The 21000-nt window shown below is 47.6% G+C and overlaps 2 protein-coding genes across 4 annotated transcripts in view; one reads left to right on the forward strand and one right to left on the reverse strand.

The window, feature by feature from the left end:
- Positions 1-18112, reverse strand: part of RPS6KA5 (ribosomal protein S6 kinase A5) — a 42632-nt gene extending 24520 nt beyond the window's left edge. The window contains exons 1-2 of the mRNA XM_069951047.1: positions 17937-18112; positions 1927-1998 (exon numbers count right to left, since the gene is read on the reverse strand). Of these exons, the coding sequence (XP_069807148.1) occupies positions 1927-1998; positions 17937-17994 (130 nt within the window). The 5' untranslated portion in view covers positions 17995-18112. The remainder of the gene's footprint in view (positions 1-1926; positions 1999-17936) is intronic.
- A 318-nt stretch (positions 18113-18430) lies between these two features.
- DGLUCY (D-glutamate cyclase) overlaps positions 18431-21000 on the forward strand; it is an 86252-nt gene continuing 83682 nt past the window's right edge. For 2 of the 3 annotated variants that reach the window (XM_069950724.1, XM_069950726.1), the window contains exon 1: positions 18431-18532. The gene's annotated coding sequence lies outside the window, so the exon portion shown is untranslated. The remainder of the gene's footprint in view (positions 18533-21000) is intronic. The other variant, XM_069950725.1, reaches the window with a different exon arrangement.

Consider the following 21000-nt stretch of genomic DNA (forward strand, 5'->3'; position numbering starts at 1 on the left):
TATGATGGGAGGGGGAGCCATACACATCTATAATACAGGCCCTATATGATGGGAGGGGGAGCCATATACATCTATAATACAGGCCCTATATGATGGGAGGGGAAGCCATACACATCTATAATACAGGCCCTATATGATGGGAGGGGGAGAGCCGAACACATCTATAATACAGGCCCTATATGATGGGAGGGGGAGCCATACACATCTATAATACAGACCCTATATGATGGGAAGGGGAGACATACACATCTATAATACAGACCCTATATGATGGGAGGGGGAGCCATACACATCTATAATACAGGCCCTATATGATGGGAGGGGGGACATACACATCTATAATACAGGCCCTATATGATGGGAGGGGGAGCCATACACATCTATAATGCAGGCCCTATATGATGGGAGGGGAAGCCATACATATATATATATATATATATAAAATACAGGCCCTATATGATTAATGTGTAAGGGAGGGCGGTTGTTAGAAGGGTTTCACATGACCCCTGCCCCGTGTGCCTACATGCCCCTGTGGCACAGATCTGCATGCTATCTATAAAGCCGCTGATCGGTGTGATAGATCAGACCCGTAAAGTCATTGTTTATAGATTAACATTCAGTGTCATTGATTGAGAGAACAATCCAACGAGCCGCCCACACAGAGAACTCAGTATATGGAGGTGTGAACTATAAGAAAATGTCAGGATGAGAGCCGGGGGGGCTCCCAGCTGGGTATTACTTATTAAAGGGATCCGAGGACTAAGATCAGCTGCAATCTGACCAACATGTCTGAGGACCCAATGATTATACCGCCATATCATGCTCTGCCTGAGCTAAACTAAGGGCCCTATTCCCCCGGACGATTATCGTTCAGATTATCGTTAAGTCGTTTGATTCTAAGCGATAATCGTTCGGTTGAATAGCAGTTAACGATTAACGACCGAACAAGAAATTATTGATCGTTTAATAAGACCTGGACCTATTTTTATTGTTGCTCGTTCGCAAATCGTTTGCATTGAATAAGACGTTGTTCGGTCGTTTGCAGTAGTGACGAGCGCAATAGTGACGACAAGACGACCGCAGGAACGATCATAAGTAACGATTATCGTTCCATGTAAATGGGTGAACGATTTCAGGTCTTTCGCAATAGCGGTCATTCGGATCGTTTATCGCTAATGATTATGCGAACGATAATCGTTCCGTGGCATAGGGCCCTAAGGATGGCCATACACATTACCGCTGCATCAACTCACTGAATGTGTATGAGGACACCCCTACAGCAGATGTGACTCTGACATGCACAATCTGCCTCCATGGGGGTATGGGGCACCAGCCTTCTCCCCTCTACCCATTCAGAATACACACATATGGCTGAACCGAGCCTGCATGTATGTGGGGGGATAGGGAAAATGTCTGCTCAGCTTTACACTCCTGTATGTACATGGTCAATGAAGCACACAGAGACCCCTTACTAATGTATGTGACCCTTCTACAGGTGCCCTATAGGCATTAGAAAGGGGCAGATCAGTGCTATGGGGGGGGCAGTGCTCCTAGCGGTCTCACCGGACTGTGGAGCAAACTACTAACTGCACCAGAACAGCACAGAGGAGGAAGGTAAGAGACACGCTATAAGAGACGCGCTATAAGAGACGCGCTATAAGAGACACGCTATAAGAGACACGCTATAAGAGACACCCTATAAGAGACACAATATAAGAGACACAATATAAGAGACACACTAAGAGACATACCCTCCTCCTCGGCGTCTCGTGTGCAATAGGGACATATCAGCAGGTTAGATTGGTCTCACCTGCTGATAGATCTAATGGACGTATTAAAGGGGAACTATTGACATGGAGCAGCTCTGCATAGTCCAACTAAGCAACTACTGCAATCGATTGATAGAAACCCCTTAAAGGGACTTACCTCCCGTGCCCAGGACCTTCAGCAGCTCAAAGTTCTCAATCCCCACCTTTTCTGCATGTCCAGTCAGATTTGCTGTAAAACAGAAAGAAAAAAAAAAAAAGAAGATAAGTGATGTATGAGAGGAAGGCGGCATCAGAGCGGCCATATATTAGCTTTATCTCCCGTTATTGATCATGGAAATGTGGATAGGTCAGGCGGAGGCGGCTTACATCTAATCACTCAGATTGATCCATTCAGTCACCGCTGGATTAATTACAATGAGAAGCTATTAGAGAAGTGTAAGAGCCTGAGTCATCGGGAGGGATGGGGGGATAGGTGTACGGAAAGAGAGCCCCTCATGTCCATATACTGGGTGATGGAGCCATCACAGGCAGGGGCAGTGCTGGGGGCACACTGGCAGCATTGTATGGAAGAAACATCAGGAACATCCGTCCTGCTTTCTCATGACTGCAATGGGTTTTACTTCATTATGGAAACGGCCGGACCCTTGTTTGCACAGAATGGGTTGTTATACATCAAGCATGGGAAACCTGCGCCCCTCCAGCTGTCACAAAACTACAACTCCCATTATGCCTGGTTGGCCAAAGCTTCAGCCATTGTAGTTCTGTAACAGCTGGAGTGCGGCAGGTTCCCTATCTCTGATGTACATGGACAATGGCAGGAGACGAATGACTGATGTGACCTTGGACAGTAATGGGCCCGTTGGGTCTTACACCGGCCTAGTCACCGGCATTCCTATGTTGGCGCCATTACATTCTCTTACACAACCGCACGTCCTGGCAATGATTTCTCTCCTTGGTTATAAGATACATGAATGAATGCGGGTGACATGAATGATGCCAAAGCTGCAGCTTAAGAGGCTTGGTCACCTTATTGACCTCTACCAGATGCCAAAGGGGCGCTGTCCTTAATTTGTCACTGGCCGAGGATTACTTATACTAAAGATATACGCTATATACTAGAACAAAGTACAATGGGGGACATTTATGAAGTCTGGCGTTTTTTTACGCCGGGCTTACAAATATTCCCGCAGCTCAGGGGATTTATGTAGAGGCGCAAAATTTTGAAACCTACGCCAGCTCAGAGCTGCCGTAGGTTTCAGTATAATTTTTTCACAGAAAAAATGATAAATGCGGCGCACGCAGAGGCCGCATCGCCTCCTCTCCTGGCGCAAATACGAAAAAAATATTCACAATAGCCCTATGGCCCAATGGCCCTTTGCGAATATTTTTACACCGATTTGCCCCATCTGCGCATAAAAAAGGCATTTACGCCTTTTCATACATGTCCCCCAATATATATCGTATAGGATGAACAGTACTATACTATGCATCCGTAGTATAAATGGTGCACAGTACTGGTATATACCTTGTATCACTAGTGCATACGGTGCACAGTACTGGTATACACCTTGTATCTCTAGTGTATACAGTGCATAGTACTGGTATATACCTTGTATCACTAGTGCATACGGTGCACAGTACTGGTATATACCTTGTATCTCTAGAGTATACAGTGCATAGTACTGGTATATACCTTGCATCACCAGTGCATACGTTACACAGTACTGGTATATACCTTGCATGTCTAGTGCATACGGTGCGCAGTATTGGTATATACCTTGCATCTTTAGTGCATACGGTGCGCAGTATTGGTATATACCTTGCATCTCTAGTGTATACAGTGCATAGTACTGGTTTATACCTTGCATCTCTAGTGCATACGGTGCGCAGTATTGGTACATACCTTGTATCTCTAGAGTATACAGTGCATAGTACTGGTTTATACCTTGCATCTCTAGTGCCTACGGTGCGCAGTATTGGTATATACCTTGCATCTCTAGTGCATATGGTGCGCAGTATTGGTATATACCTTGCATCTCTAGTGTATACAGTGCATAGTACTGGTTTATACCTTGCATCTCTAGTGCATACGGTGCACAGTACTGGTATATACCTTGCATCTCTAGTGCATACGGTGAGCAGAATTAGTATATACCTTGTATCTCTAGTGCATATGGTACGCAGTACTGGTATATACCTTGTATATTTAGGGCATACAGTGCACAGTGCTGGTATACACCTTGCATCTCTAGTGCACACAGTGCCCAGAATTGGTATATACCTTGTATCTCTAGTGCATACAGTGCGCAGTACTGATAGATACCCTATATACCTAGTACTTGTTGCATTTAGTACTAGTATATATAAATGTATACATGAAGAGATACACTGTGGATAATACGCATATACTTCATGCATTAAGAATATATTGCAGATACCAAGAACACATTAGGATATGCCATAGGTATTGGGGATACACAGTCAGTATAAGGGATATGCCATAGGTATTGGGGATTCATAGTGGGTATTAGGGATATGCCAAAGGTATTGGGGATACATAGTGGGTATTAGGGATATGTAATATTGGGGATACATAGTAGGTATTAGCGATATGCCATATTTGGGATACACAGTAGGTATTAGGGATATGTCATATTGGGAATACACAGTAGGTATTAGGCATATGCCATATTGGGGATACACTGTATTACACAAGCTGAGATCAGGACTAACAGATGCTTCATGTCCCTTACTAGCGCAGAGTTCTGGACAGGACACGGTTAAACCCTTTAGAACCTCTCCACATTATAGCCATAATATTACTAGCCGAGCACAGACTGTTCTAGAGAAAGAAAGTGATCAACAATCCTATTAATATAATAGATGAAGCCCCCACCATGCTACTACCATATCCTGCTATACAGGATGAACCCGAACTGTATGCAGTGTAGGAGTAGTACCTTGTACAGATCTTACACCAGGTCCCTCTGTACCCGGCAGCTCAGTGTAGCAGCAGTATGTTGCAGAGATCTTACACCAGGTCCCTCTGCACCCGGCAGCTTAGTGTAGCAGCAGTATCCTGCACAGATCTTACACCAGATCCCTCTGCACCCGGCAGCTTAGTGTAGCAGCAATATCTTGCACAGATCTTACACCAGGTCCCTCTGTACCCGGCAGCTCAGTGTAGCAGCAGTATGTTGCAGAGATCTTACACCAGGTCCCTCTGTACCCGGCAGCTCAGTGTAGCAGCAGTATGTTGCAGAGATCTTACACCAGGTCCCTCTGCACTCGGCAGCTCAGTGTAGCAGCAGTATCCTGCACAGATCTTACACCAGATCCCTCTGCACCCGGCAGCTTAGTGTAGCAGCAATATCTTGCACAGATCTTACACCAGGTCCCTCTGTACCCGGCAGCTCAGTGTAGCAGCAGTATGTTGCAGAGATCTTACACCAGGTCCCTCTGCACCCGGAAGCTCAGTGTAGCAGCAGTATCCTGCACAGATCTTACACCAGATCCCTCTGCACCCGGCAGCTTAGTGTAGCAGCAATATCTTGCACAGATCTTACACCAGGTCCCTCTGTACCCGGCAGCTCAGTGTAGCAGCAGTATGTTGCAGAGATCTTACAACAGGTCCCTCTGTACCCGGCAGCTCAGTGTAGCAGCAGTAATCCTGCACAGATCTTACACCAGGTCCCTCTGCACCCGGCAGCTTAGTGTAGCAGCAATATCTTGCACAGATCTTACACCAGGTCCCTCTGTACCCGGCAGCTCAGTGTAGCAGCAGTATGTTGCAGAGATCTTACACCAGGTCCCTCTGCACCCGGAAGCTCAGTGTAGCAGCAGTATCCTGCACAGATCTTACACCAGATCCCTCTGCACCCGGCAGCTTAGTGTAGCAGCAATATCTTGCACAGATCTTACACCAGGTCCCTCTGTACCCGGCAGCTCAGTGTAGCAGCAGTATGTTGCAGAGATCTTACACCAGGTCCCTCTGCACCCGGCAGCTCAGTGTAGCAGCAGTATGTTGCAGAGATCTTACAACAGGTCCCTCTGTACCCGGCAGCTCAGTGTAGCAGCAGTAATCCTGCACAGATCTTACACCAGGTCCCTCTGCACCCGGCAGCTTAGTGTAGCAGCAATATCTTGCAGAGATCTTACAACAGGTCCCTCTGTACCCGGCAGCTCAATGTAGCAGCAGTATCTTGCAGAGATCTTACACCAGGTCCCTCTGTACCCGGCAGCTCAGTGTAGCAGCAGTATCTTGCAGAGATCTTACACCAGGTCCCTTTGCACCCGGCAGCTCAATGTAGCAGCAGTATCTTGTACAGATCTTACACCAGGTCCGTCTGTACCCGGCAGCTCAGTGTAGCAGCAGTATCTTGTACAGATCTTACACCAGGTCCCTCTGTACCCGGCAGCTCAGTGTAGCAGCAGTATCTTGTACAGATCTTACACCAGGTCCCACTGCACCCAGCAGCGCCCCACCCCTCCCATGTCTCAGGTTATACTGGGAGCCTTATGATTAAACATCACTTTATAATAACAGATGTGCCATGAAAACAAGTGGCGCAGACGTCTTCTCTCTCCAGTGAATTGTGATGAATATTTCCTTATGCCGAGAGCCTGAAAACATCTCGATAATTTACTCTGTCGCCTACACGGCCTCCAGACTGTGGGAGAAGGAAGAGAAGCTTTCGCTGCTGTACATAGAAGAAAATCCCGGCTCTCACCACCCGTTCATGTTTCCTCTTTTTGCTTTTCTACCAAAATCCTTTCTAATGAAAACTTCCTCTCCATCTGGTAACACATCAGTCTGTCCCTCCCCGCTGAGCTAAGTGCAGTACACAACGGTGGTGCAACACCAGAAAGGGGCAAGAGATGTACGGGGGAGGAACTACAGGTCCCAGCGTGGCACAGATTACCTGCAGTAATGGGAATTGGAGCTTGTACTCTCTTTCCGGGGACATCTGTTAGATTAATTCCTGTACACGCTCAGTCTTGGCTCAGGGCTTTGCCGGCAGATAAACAGCAGATTAGATAAAAAGAAGATTGAGTGCATGGAACTAGAGACTGGGGGTATATACCGTATATACTCTACATCCTGCGGGCCCAGCCGCTGACAAGCTACAACTCCCATCATGCCCTGCTAGCTTAAAGCAAGAGAGACTGGGGATATATACTGTACATGCTGAGGACCCTGGTGCTGACGAATTACAACTCCCATCATGCCGACAGCAAGAGAGACTAGGGATATATACTCTACATCCTGAGGACCCAGGCACTGACGAACTACAACTCCCATCATGCCCTGACAGCTTATTGCAAGAGACCAGGGGTATATACTGTATACTGTACATCCTGAGGGCCCAGCTGCTGACAAACTATAACTCCCATTATGCCCTGACAGCCTATTGCAAGAGACCGGGGGTATATACTGTATATACTCTACATCCTTAAGGCCCAGCCGCTGACAAACTACAACTCCCTTCATACCCTGACAGCCTACAGCAAGAGAGACTGGGGATATATATACTTACATCACATGTCCTGAGGCTCTCCAGACAACGGCTATCAGTGCATGATGGGAGTTGTAGTTTTTCAGCAGCTAGATGGCCATGTTACATGGAGGATATACACTGGGTAACGCAATCTTCAGCTTTTTGCCAGGAGCCTTGCAGCGTCTCATGCTCATCAGATCTTATATCAAAGGAGATGTATGTGATAGGAAATCCCTTTAAGGAAGCAAAGTTGCAGGCTTCCTTTATATCAGCATTAAAGGGGCCTGGTGGGTGACCGATCAGCAGATATTCCTGGATCAGTAGTGCATAGCCTTTGGATGTCCAGGTTTGGTGGGAATTGTAGTTCTCTAACTGGAGGGCTGAAGCATAGTTTTAAAGTGTAGACCATTAGTGAGTGCGGACAACCAAAATCTCCAAACCATGAAGGGATGGCATATCCAAGTGGCAAGGCAGCAGCTTATATAATGAGATTACCCCTGGAATTGCATGGGGTCTCGGAGCAGGTAGTCTTGTGCACTGGGTATATGCTGCGGCCCATGTATATTCACCCCTCACTCCACCGGTTCGGAGACATCAATGTGCAAAAGAGAATGAAGATCTGTGCTGGAGAGCAGAGACGCTGCTGAGAATCCACTGACACTATTCTTGTCTGCAAGATTTCCAGACCATCAGATTAAAGGAATCAGTAATTATACAGGAAGGTGTACGGTCAGGGGTGTAAGTGCAGTCTGTCATTCCTATTGGAACAATAAGTACCTTACGGTTTTGGCGCATCTGATCCTATGTGCCCGGACTTGTTCCTGACTAGTACGGGAGGGAGAATTCCTAAACAACAAGGTGAATTCTACAAGTATAAAGCATTCAAGATCTCTGCTTACCATCATTCCATATCCCTGGGGTCCATATGCAGGACCCCCCCCCCCCCCCCCCCCCGTGATTATAAGAATAGGGGTCCCCCGAGTCTCCTTTTACAGTACAATGAGTAAGATACCATATGGCTCTCTATTCTATTTGTGGGAGCCATCATGGACAATGAATATAGTGACCAGAAGACTTGGGACCCTCCGTTTTGTGGCTCACAAGAGGTTGGTTGTATATGTATCCGATGTAGACAATCGTCTCCATAATGATACATCTCATCTATACATTGTAGCTGCTGACAGTGTCTTCACATCTGTACAGATACATTGTAGCTGCTGACCCTGTACTCCCATATGTACAGATACATTGTAGCTGATGACCTTGTACTCCCATCTGTACAGATACATTGTAGCTGATGACAGTGTCCTCACATCTGTACAGATACATTGTAGCCGCTGTCAGTGTCCTCACATCTGTACAGATACATTGTAGTCGCTGACAGTGTCCTCACATCTGTACAGATACATTGTAGCTGCTGACCCTGTACTCACATCTGTACAGATACATTGTAGCTGCTGACCCTGTACTCACATCTGTACAGATACATTGTAGCTGCTGACAGTGTCCTCACATCTGTACAGATACATTGTAGTCGCTGACAGTGTCCTCACATCTGTACAGATACATTGTAGCTGCTGACCCTGTACTCCCATCTGTACAGATACATTGTAGCTGCTGACCCTGTACTCCCATCTGTACAGATACATTGTAGCTGCTGACCCTGTACTCCCATCTGTACAGATACATTGTAGCCTCTGACCCTGTACTCCCATCTGTACAGATACATTGTAGCTGCTGACCCTGTACTCCCATCTGTACAGATACATTGTAGCTGCTGACAGTGTCCTCACATCTGTACAGATACATTGTAGCTGCTGACTCTGTACTCACATCTGTACAGATACATTGTAGCTGCTGACCCTGTACTCCCATCTGTACAGATACATTGTAGCTGCTGACCCTGTACTCACATCTGTACAGATACATTGTAGCTGCTGACCTTGTACTCACATCTGTACAGATACATTGTAGCTGCTGACCCTGTACTCACATCTGTACAGATACATTGTAGTCTCTGACCCTGTACTCACATCTGTACAGATACATTGTAGCTGCTGACAGTGTCCTCACATCTGTACAGATACATTGTAGCTGCTGACCCTGTACTCCCATCTGTACAGATACATTGTAGCTGCTGACCCTGTACTCCCATCTGTACAGATACATTGTAGCCGCTGACAGTGTCCTCACATCTGTACAGATACATTGTAGTCGCTGACAGTGTCCTCACATATGTACAGATACATTGTAGCCGCTGACAGTGTCCTCACATCTGTACAGATACATTGTAGTCGCTGACAGTGTCCTCACATCTGTACAGATACATTGTAGTAGCTGTCAGTGTCCTCACATCTGTACAGATACATTGTAGTCGCTGACAGTGTCCTCACATATGTACAGATACATTGTAGCCGCTGACAGTGTCCTCACATCTGTACAGATACATTGTAGTCGCTGACAGTGTCCTCACATCTGTACAGATACATTGTAGCCGCTGACAGTGTCCTCACATCTGTACGGATACATTGTAGCCTCTGACCCTGTACTCCCATCTGTACAGATACATTGTAGCCTCTGACCCTGTACTCCCATCTGTACAGATACATTGTAGCTGCTGACCCTGTACTCCCATCTGTACAGATACATTGTAGCTGCTGACCCTGTACTCCCATCTGTACAGATACATTGTAGCTGCTGACCCTGTACTCCCATCTGTACAGATACATTGTAGCCGCTGACATTGTACTCCCATCTGTACAGATACATTGAAGCTGCTGACCCTGTACTCCCATCTGTACAGATACATTGTAGCCGCTGACATTGTACTCCCATCTGTACAGATACATTGAAGCTGCTGACCCTGTACTCCCATCTGTACAGATACATTGTAGCCGCTGACATTGTACTCCCATCTGTACAGATACATTGTAGCCGCTGACATTGTACTCCCATCTGTACAGATACATTGTAGTCTCTGACATTGTACTCCCATCTGTACAGATACATTGTAGTCTCTGACATTGTACTCACATCTGTACAGATACATTGTAGCTGCTGACCCTGTACTCCCATCTGTACAGATACATTGTAGCCGCTGACATTGTACTCCCATCTGTACAGATACATTGTAGTCTCTGACATTGTACTCCCATCTGTACAGATACATTGTAGCCGCTGACAGTGTCCTCACATCTGTACAGATACATTGTAGTCTCTGACATTGTACTCCCATCTGTACAGATACATTGTAGCTGCTGACATTGTACTCCCATCTGTACAGATACATTGTAGTCTCTGACATTGTACTCACATCTGTACAGATACATTGTAGTCTCTGACATTGTACTCCCATCTGTACAGATACATTGTAGTCTCTGACATTGTACTCCCATCTGTACAGATACATTGTAGTCTCTGACATTGTACTCACATCTGTACAGATACATTGTAGTCTCTGACATTGTACTCCCATCTGTACAGATACATTGTAGCTGCTGACAGTGTCCTCACATCTGTACAGATACATTGTAGCTGCTGACCCTGTACTCCCATCTGTACAGATACATTGTAGCTGCTGACCCTGTACTCCCATCTGTACAGATACATTGTAGCTGCTGACAGTGTCCTCACATCTGTACAGATACATTGTAGTCGCTGACAGTGTCCTCACATCTGTACAGATACATTGTAGCTGCTGACAGTGTCCTCACATCTGTACAGATACATTGTAGCTGCTGACCCTGTACTCCCATCTGTACAGATACATTGTAGCTGCTGACAGTGTCCTCACATCTGTACAGATACATTGTAGCTGCTGACAGTGTCCTCACATCTGTACAGATACATTGTAGCTGCTGACCCTGTACTCCCATCTGTACAGATACATTGTAGTCTCTGACATTGTACTCACATCTGTACAGATACATTGTAGCTGCTTACAGTGTCCTCACATCTGTACAGATACATTGTAGCTGCTGACAGTGTCCTCACATCTGTACAGATACATTGTAGCTGCTGACAATATCCGCACATCTGCACAGATATATAACAGCCGCTGATACAGGTGTGATGCGCTGGGTCCTCAGCCAGGAGATGCATTGGGTGGGTACAGATTTTCAGACTTAAGAATGATTCTTTTCACTGAAAGCAGAAAGGAGATAACTTGATGATCATGGGTAACCCCACCCATACTGAATGAGGGAGCCCTATCCTTGACCTCTGCTCTATTCACTTTCTTTAGGACCTCTGGGCTTCACCATCTCCAGGAGCACAATAAATCCTGGGGAGCGGGTGCAGACTATAGAGAAATACAATGCACCCAGGACACTCCGCTATCTAAAAGCCTATCATGTCTCCTGGAGCAGCCCTTTAAATCTGGACATGTGCAGCTAACACTGGGCTGATTATCTATGATGCAGAGCAATGCTCACAGCTCTGCAGTCCCTGCTCTGCGTCGGACCACCAGATGTCAATACCGCGCGTTCCAAGTTCCTGATCCTTCCCAAACATTGTGTGCCGAAAACCAACACTTCTGCAAGGAGAAAGAACAAAGCGGCTAAATATAAAGCATCTCCATGAGCCCTATATATAACCAGCATGCGTATTGATCATCCACACCCTGGATTACAGCAGAGTGGGCAATGATATTAGGGGATGCGGGGGTCCTCCACTGACTAAAACAACATGGTGGAGGGCTAGAAACCCTGGATCTGGGTCTCTGCTCCCCCATCTTCAGCTGCTGCACAACTACGTATGTTGGAAGTTGTAATTTTGCAGGTTGCACAGCACGGACCTAGGTGTACATGAGGATAAAAACAATGAGCAGATGGGGAGATGGGACATGTACACATGGCGCGCCTGCCGTCAATGTGTTCACTTTACAGCGCTGAGCGAGGGGCTGGAACTGCTCCAGGAGAACAGACAGTCACAGAGACACTCGCACACTCAAAAAGGAAAACAGATCCTGTTTAGACAACAAATGGCGCTTTCATCTTCCGTTCCCTCCGCAGCGACACATATGGACACAGGAGCAGTGAGGACCTCCACAGACGCCATGTATCATGGAAGCGGCAGACCACACCAGAAGCTGGAATAGCCTACAGAAAACACTGCAACGTTCATCCCAACGCTACGTGTGACTAGGATGGGCACCGAGAAGCATCTGCCAATTTAGCTTCAACATCGTCTTGTGAAAAGTTCTGCAATTTTATCTTGCAGTTTAGTTCTTCACCTGGTTCATTTTCCCGCTTGCTGTGCAGCGCCTGAAACGATCCCTACTGTGTATGGTGGATGGTCACTGCCCCTCTGATAACAAAGGGGTATCAGCAGTAAAGGCTTCAGCGTTCCCATCACTACCAGGATTAGACGCTGATGGGTAAAGGGTCGTCTTCTCCAATGGTTGGTAAAGGGTCGTCTTCTCCGATGGTTGGTAAAGGGTTGCTTTCCCCGATGGTCGGTAAAGGGTCATCTTCCCCGATGGTCGGTAAAGGGTCGTCTTCTCTCCTGGTTGGTGAGGGTTGTCTACTCAGCTGGTTGGTAAAGGGTTGTCTTGTCCGATGACCAGTAAAGGGTTGTTTTCTCCGATGGTCAGTAAAGAGTTGACTTCTCTCCTGTTTGGCAAAGGATTGTCTATTCAGATAGTCGGTAAAGGGTCGTCTTCCCTGATGGTTGGTAAAGGGTTGTCTTCTCTCCTGGTTGGTAAAGGGTTGTCTGCTCTTATGACCAGTAAAGGGTTGTCTTCTCCGATGACCAGTAAAGGGTTGCCTTTCCCGATGGTCGGTAAAGGGTTGTCTTCCCCAATGGTTGGTAAAGGGTCGTCTTCTCCCCTGGTTGGTAAGGGTTGTCAACTCAGTTGGTTGTCTTGTCCCATGACCAGTAAAGGGTTGTCTTCTCCGATGGTCAGTAAAGAGTTGTCTTCTCTCCTGGTTGGTAAAGAATTGTCTTCTCCGGTAAAGGGTTGTCTTGTCTGCTAATCAATAACGTGTCGTCTTCTCCGTAGAGTCTCAATTTCTGCTTCATGGATCAAACTGACAGCAGCGTGTCAAGGAACATACATCAGAGGGAAAAAACCTGCATCCATAGCTGGAAGAGCACAAGCCAGTGGGGGCAGCGTTATGGTCTGGAGGATGTACCTGGAGGATATTTTCTGGGCCACTTATCCATGTGGAGGCGTTCTCAGGCGGTCTGAATACAGATCCATCCTTGTAGATGACGTACTACCATACATGTTAATTGTTTCCCCTGGGGCGGATAGTATCTTTCAACAATGCGACATGTAATACCACTAGAAATGGCCAACTTTGGTTGGAAGATCATGACCACAAATTTCCGGTACCACAACCCTAATTCCCCACACTTGAATCCCTTTGTTCATGTATGGAACCTCAATGGTGGTGCTGGCTCTATAGACCCTTCAGCGGCTGCGAGATGACGTCAGCATGGCTCCAGATACCTGTCACACCTGCCAGGACCTTAGAGTCACTGCCCGTCTGGGTGCACATGGTGGTTATGCTGGATATTAGATGCTGGTCACAATAATGGGACTGGACAACAAAGGATTTAAGAATATTTGAACTGGATACAACTAAAACAAACCCTCAGCTGTGAGAAGTCCCAGACACGTTTTTAGAGGCTAGACGTAACCAAGAATGTTTCCTTTCATGACAGCAAGCAGAGATTGTAAACATGGTGAACATGCAATATTGGGGATAGCTGCAGTGCCTGCCCCTTTAACAAGATGAAAAAAAAAAACACAGCGGTCAGGGGTCAATACAGGAGGGCAGAGGGCAGATGTATACAATGCATTACAGCGGCAATAGAGAGAACTGATGCATGGAAGCTGCACAGAATGTGAACACCGCCTAAGGTTCTGCTACACAGCCACATAGGCAGTACTGTGCACTCTAACAGACAAGGGAGCAGTCATACTGAGCTGGGTGACATACTGAGGGAGAGAGTGCACGGGGAGGCAGTAACTCCTGGGCTAAGCGCGGGCGTGTGGACTGATACTGTGCAGGGTATAGGTCACCATGACATGTTCTGGCCCAGTGCTGAGAAAGATCAGCGGCAGACGGACAGGATGAGCAAGTAATGAAGGATGGGATCAGTGATACTGTGCATGGGAGAGTGCTAGGTGCAAGACATCGGTGTACTGTGCATGGGGGGAGTGCTAGGAGCAAGACATCGGTGTACTGTGCATGGGGGAGTGCTAGGTGCAAGATATCAGTGATACTGTGCATGGGGGAGTGCTAGGCGCAAGATATCGGTGATACTGTGCATGGGGGAGTGCTAGGTGCAAGACATCGGTGTACTGTGCATGGGGGAGTGCTAGGTGCAAGATATCAGTGATACTGTGCATGGGGGAGTGCTAGGTGCAAGATATCAGTGATACTGTGCATAGGGGAGTGCTAAGTGCAAGATATCAGTGATACTGTGCATGGGGGAGTGCTAGGCGCAAGATAACGGTGATACTGTGCATGGGGGATTAACATGTGCAATATATCACGGATACTGTTCATGGGGCTACTATGTGCAAAGGGTATTATGGACAGAAGCGGTACTGAGCACAGGACACGAAAGAAGGTCAGGGGTACTGTGCATAGTGGAACATTGAGATAAGAATGCAAGGACAGATCAGAAGTACTGTGCATGGTGGGAGAGGGGCATCAGCTCATTGGCCAGTGAGAGAGTTGGATACAGGAGTATACATCACACAGTGGGCACAGGACGGCACTGAGATGCAATGCCGCAGTGTACAGGATGGGGGGTACACATGGGGTTACTAGTGGGAGTACTGGGAGATCAGTGGTACTGTGCAAGGTGGTAGAAATCATGTCAGTCGTACTGAGCATCAAATGTGAAAAATTCTATGTGATACTGATGCTGGTAAGGGAGCTGTCAGTAGTACTGTGCGCTGGCATGGCACCATAGCTGGGAGAGAGCCTGATGGGGGATGCATGCTGCAGGGGTCGGGTCAGGGGCTGAGGGGGGTCCGGAAATTCTGCCAGGTTTATGTATGCAGGAGAGATACATAGCGGTAGTGACTGCAGCAACAAGAAACAGTGCCAGAGGTGTCAGGAGTACTGTGCATTAGGAGGGGTAAGGAGTACTGTGCATAACAGAGGTGTCAGGAGTACTGTGCATTAGGAGGTGTCAGGAGTACTGTGCATAACAGAGGTGTCAGGAGTACTGTGCATTAGGAGGTGTCAGGAGTACTGTGCATAACAGAGGTGTCAGGAGTACTGTGCATTAGGAGGGGTAAGGAGTACTGTGCATAACAGAGGTGTCAGGAGTACTGTGCATTAGGAGGTGTCAGGAGTACTGTGCATTAGGAGGGGTAAGGAGTACTGTGCATAACAGAGGTGTCAGGAGTACTGTGCATTAGGAGGGGTAAGGAGTACTGTGCATAACAGAGGTGTCAGGAGTACTGTGCATAACAGAGGTGTCAGGAGTACTGTGCAGGGGGTGACACTGAGAAGGGCCAGAAGTACTGAGCAGAGGGTGGGGGTACTCAGGAGTACTAAGCGGGGGGGGGGGGGGGGTAACACTGGGTCAGAAGTACTGTGCATTGGGGGGGGGGGAGTCAAGAGTACTGTGCATAAGGGAGATGTCAGGAGTACCGTGCATAAGGGAGGTGTCAGGAGTACTGTGCATAAGGGAGGTGTCAGGAGTACTGTGCATTGGGGGGGAGGGTCAGGAGTACTGTGCATAAGGGAGGTGTCAGGAGTACTGTGCATAAGGGAGGTGTCAGGAGTACTGTGCATAAGGGAGGTGTCAGGAGTACTGTGCATTGGGGGGGAGGGTCAGGAGTACTGTGACACGGGGTGACGGGGGGGTTGGTCAGAAGTACTGAGCAGGGGGTGGGGGGACACTGAAGAGGGTCAGGAGTAATGAGCAGGGGGGTGACACTAAAAAGGGGGGTCAGGAGAACTGTTTAGGGGGGGTGACACTGAGGAGGGGGGTCAGAAGTACTGTGCAGGGGGTGACACTGAGGGGGGTCAGGAGTACTGTGCAGAGGGCGACACTGAGGGGGGGCAGGGGTACTGTGCAGGGGGGTAGTCGGGAGTACTGTGCAGGGGGGTAGTCAGGAGTACTGTGCAGGGGGGTAGTCGGGAGTACTGTGCAGGGGGGTAGTCGGGAGTACTGTGCACCAGTGACCTGTGGATGGGGCAGTACTGTGCACCGGTGACCTGTGGATGGGGCAGTACTGTGCACCGGTGACCTGTGGATGGGGCAGTACTGTGCACCGGGGACCTGTAGATGGGGCAGTACTGTGCACCGGGGACCTGTAGATGGGGCAGTACTGTGCACCTGTGACCTGTAGATGGGGCAGTACTGTGCACCGGTGACCTGTGGATGGGGCAGTACTGTGCCCCGGTGACCTGTAGATGGGGCAGTACTGTGCACCGGGGACCTGTAGATGGGGCAGTACTGTGCACCGGGGACCTGTAGATGGGGCAGTACTGTGCAGCGGTGACCTGTAGATGGGGCAGTACTGTGCACCGGGGACCTGTGGATGGGGCAGTACTGTGCACCGGGGACCTGTAGATAGGGCAGTACTGTGCACCGGGGACCTGTAGATGGGGCAGTACTGTGCACCAGGGACCTGTAGATGGGGCAGTACTGTGCAGCGGGGACCTGTAGATGGGGCAGTACTGTGCAGCGGTGACCTGTAGATGGGGCAGTACTGTGCACCGGGGACCTGTGGATGGGGCAGTACTGTGCACCGGGGACCTGTAGATAGGGCAGTACTGTGCACCGGGGACCTGTAGATGGGGCAGTACTGTGCACCAGGGACCTGTAGATGGGGCAGTACTGTGCAGCGGGGACCTGTAGATGGGGCAGTACTGTGCACCGGGGACCTGTAGATGGGGCAGTACTGTGCAGCGGTGACCTGTAGATGGGGCAGTACTGTGCACCGGGGACCTGTAGATGGGGCAGTACTGTGCACCGGGGACCTGTAGATGGGGCAGTACTGTGCACCGGGGACCTGTAGATGGGGCAGTACTGTGCACCGGGGACCTGTAGATGGGGCAGTACTGTGCACCGGGGACCTGTAGATGGGGCAGTACTGTGCACCGGGGACCTGTAGATGGGGCAGTACTGTGCAGTGGTGACCTGTAGATGGGGCAGTACTGTGCACCGGGGACCTGTAGATGGGGTAGTACTGTGCACCGGGGACCTGTAGATGGGGCAGTACTGTGCACCGGGGACCTGTAGATGGGGCAGTACTGTGCACCGGTGACCTGTAGATGGGGCAGTACTGTGCACCGGTGACCTGTAGATGGGGCAGTACTGTGCAGCGGGGACCTGTAGATGGGGCAGTACTGTGCCCCGGGGACCTGTAGATGGGGCAGTACTGTGCAGCGGTGACCTGTAGATGGGGCAGTACTGTGCACCGGGGACCTGTAGATGGGGCAGTACTGTGCAGCGGTGACCTGTAGATGGGGCAGTACTGTGCACCGGTGACCTGTAGATGGGGCAGTACTGTGCACCGGGGACCTGTAGATGGGGCAGTACTGTGCACCGGGGACCTGTAGATGGGGCAGTACTGTGCACCGGGGACCTGTAGATGGGGCAGTACTGTGCACCGGGGACCTGTAGATGGGGCAGTACTGTGCACTCGCCTCTGCAGTCTCAGATGTGACACTAGGAGTGCAGCACTCACCGCTCCGGAGCTCATGGGTCACAGTGAGCAGGTCACCTTCCCGGGAGGGCCCCTCCATGACCCGTCAGGCGGACAGACAGTAACCACACGGGGAGACGTGCCAGGAATCCTGCGCTGTTCGCCCCGCGGCGCTGCCCGCTCCCTCCCTCACTCCCCGGGCGCCGCTTCAGCCCCCCGCCCCGGACCACTACGGCGCAGAGCAACTCATCCCCCTGCCAACCGGCGCTACCTAACCTGGGCAGCTCGCCGCACGCTCATTGGCTGGCGCCCAGAGGAGGGAGGCGGGGCCCGGCGCGCCCCAGAGATTCCCTTCCTTACTCCCTCAAGGTTGACTGACAGATTGGGTGGAGTAACGGGCACGTCAACAAACCCAGTGCCCAATCACAGACCAGTATTTCCCTCCACTACCAACAGACTGCTGATTTGTGATTGGATGGCTGACTGGCTTGGGATGAGGTGATTGGCTGGTGGGAGTTGTCTGGTAATGAGACGAGTTCCCGCCTTTTTTAATGTCTTCATTGCCATTGAGGTAGAATCCTGTCAGACGCGCAATGACAGCCGTGAGGGGAAGAGCTGTGATGTGAAGTGTACGAAGAGTAAGGAATATCAGTGATATACAGGAATACACAGCAGGTTATATCAGTGATATATACAGGAATACATAACAGATTATATCAGTGATATACAGGAACACACAGCAGGTTATATCAGTGATATACAGGAATACACAGCAGGTTATATCAGTGATATATACAGGAATACACAGCAGGTTATATCAGTGATATATACAGGAACACATAGCAGGTTATATCAGTGATATATACAGGAATACACAGCAGGTTATATCAGTGATATACAGGAATACACAGCAGGTTATATCAGTGATATACAGGAATACACAGCAGGTTATATCAGTGATATATACAGGAACACACAGCAGGTTATATCAGTGATATATACAGGAACACACAGCAGGTTATATCAGTGATATACAGGAACACATAGCAGGTTATATCAGTGATATACAGGAACACACAGCAGGTTATATCAGTGATATACAGGAACACACAGCAGGTTATATCAGTGATATATACAGGAATACACAGCAGGTTATATCAGTGATATACAGGAATACACAGCAGGTTATATCAGTGATATACAGGAATACACAGCAGGTTATATCAGTGATATATACAGGAATACACAGCAGGTTATATCAGTGATATACAGGAATACACAGCAGGTTATATCAGTGATATATACAGGAACACATAGCAGGTTATATCAGTGATATATACAGGAACACACAGCAGGTTATATCAGTGATATACAGGAACACATAGCAGGTTATATCAGTGATATATACAGGAACACATAGCAGGTTATATCAGTGATATATACAGGAACACACAGCAGGTTATATCAGTGATATACAGGAATACACAGCAGGTTATATCAGTGATATACAGGAACACATAGTAGGTTATATCAGTGATATACAGGAACACATAGCAGGTTATATCAGTGATATATACAGGAACACATAGCAGGTTATATTAGTGATATACAGGAATACACAGCAGGTTATATCAGTGATATACAGGAACACATAGCAGGTTATATCAGTGATATATACAGGAACACACAGCAGGTTATATCAGTGATATACAGGAACACATAGCAGGTTATATCAGTGATATATACAGGAACACACAGCAGGTTATATCAGTGATATACAGGAACACATAGCAGGTTATATCAGTGATATATACAGGAACACACAGCAGGTTATATCAGTGATATACAGGAACACACAGCAGGTTATATCAGTGATATATACGGGAACACACAGCAGGTTATATCAGTGATATATACAGGAATACACAGCAGGTTATATCAGTGATATATACAGGAATACATAGCAGGTTATATCAGTGATATATACAGGAACACACAGCAGGTTATATCAGTGATATACAGGAACACATAGCAGGTTATATCAGTGATATACAGGAATACACAGCAGGTTATATCAGTGATATATACAGGAATACATAGCAGGTTATATCAGTGATATATACAGGAACACATAGCAGGTTATATCAGTGATATATACAGGAACACAGCAGGTTATATCAGTGATATACAGGAATACATAGCAGGTTATATCAGTAATATACAGGAACACACAGCAGGTTATATCAGTGATATACAGGAATACATAGCAGGTTATATCAGTGATATACAGGAACACACAGCAGGTTATATCAGTGATATATACAGGAACACACAGCAGGTTATATCAGTGATATACAGGAACACACAGCAGGTTATATCAGTGATATATACAGGAACACACAGCAGGTTATATCAGTGATATACAGGAACACACAGCAGGTTATATCAGTGATATACAGGAACACATAGCAGGTTATATCAGTGATATATACAGGAACACATAGCAGGTTATATCAGTGATATATAACCTTCTGTATATTCCTGTATATCACTGATATAACCTGCTGTGTATTCCTGTATATATCACTGATATAACCTGTTGTGTGTCCCTGTATATCACTGATATAACCTGTTGTGTGTTCCTGTATATATCACTGATATAACCTGCTATGTATTCCTGTATATATCACTAATATAATCTGCTGTGTGTTCCTGTATATATCACTGATATAACCTGCTGTGTGTTCCTGTATATCACTGATATAACCTGCTATGTATTCCTGTATATATCAGTGATATACAGGAACACACAGCAGGTTATATCAGTGATAAATACAGGAACACATAGCAAGTTATATCAGTGATATATACAGGAATACATAGCAGGTTATATCAGTGATATATACAGGAACACACAACAGGTTATATCAGTGATATACAGGGACACACAACAGGTTATATCAGTGATATATACAGGAACACACAGCAGGTTATATCAGTGATATATACAGGAACACATAGCAGGTTATATCAGTGATATATACAGGAACACACAGCAGGTTATATCAGTGATATACAGGAACACACAGCAGGTTATATCAGTGAT

The sequence above is a fragment of the Dendropsophus ebraccatus genome, chromosome 13 (assembly GCF_027789765.1).
Source record: "Dendropsophus ebraccatus isolate aDenEbr1 chromosome 13, aDenEbr1.pat, whole genome shotgun sequence".
NCBI classification, from domain to species: domain Eukaryota; kingdom Metazoa; phylum Chordata; class Amphibia; order Anura; family Hylidae; genus Dendropsophus; species Dendropsophus ebraccatus.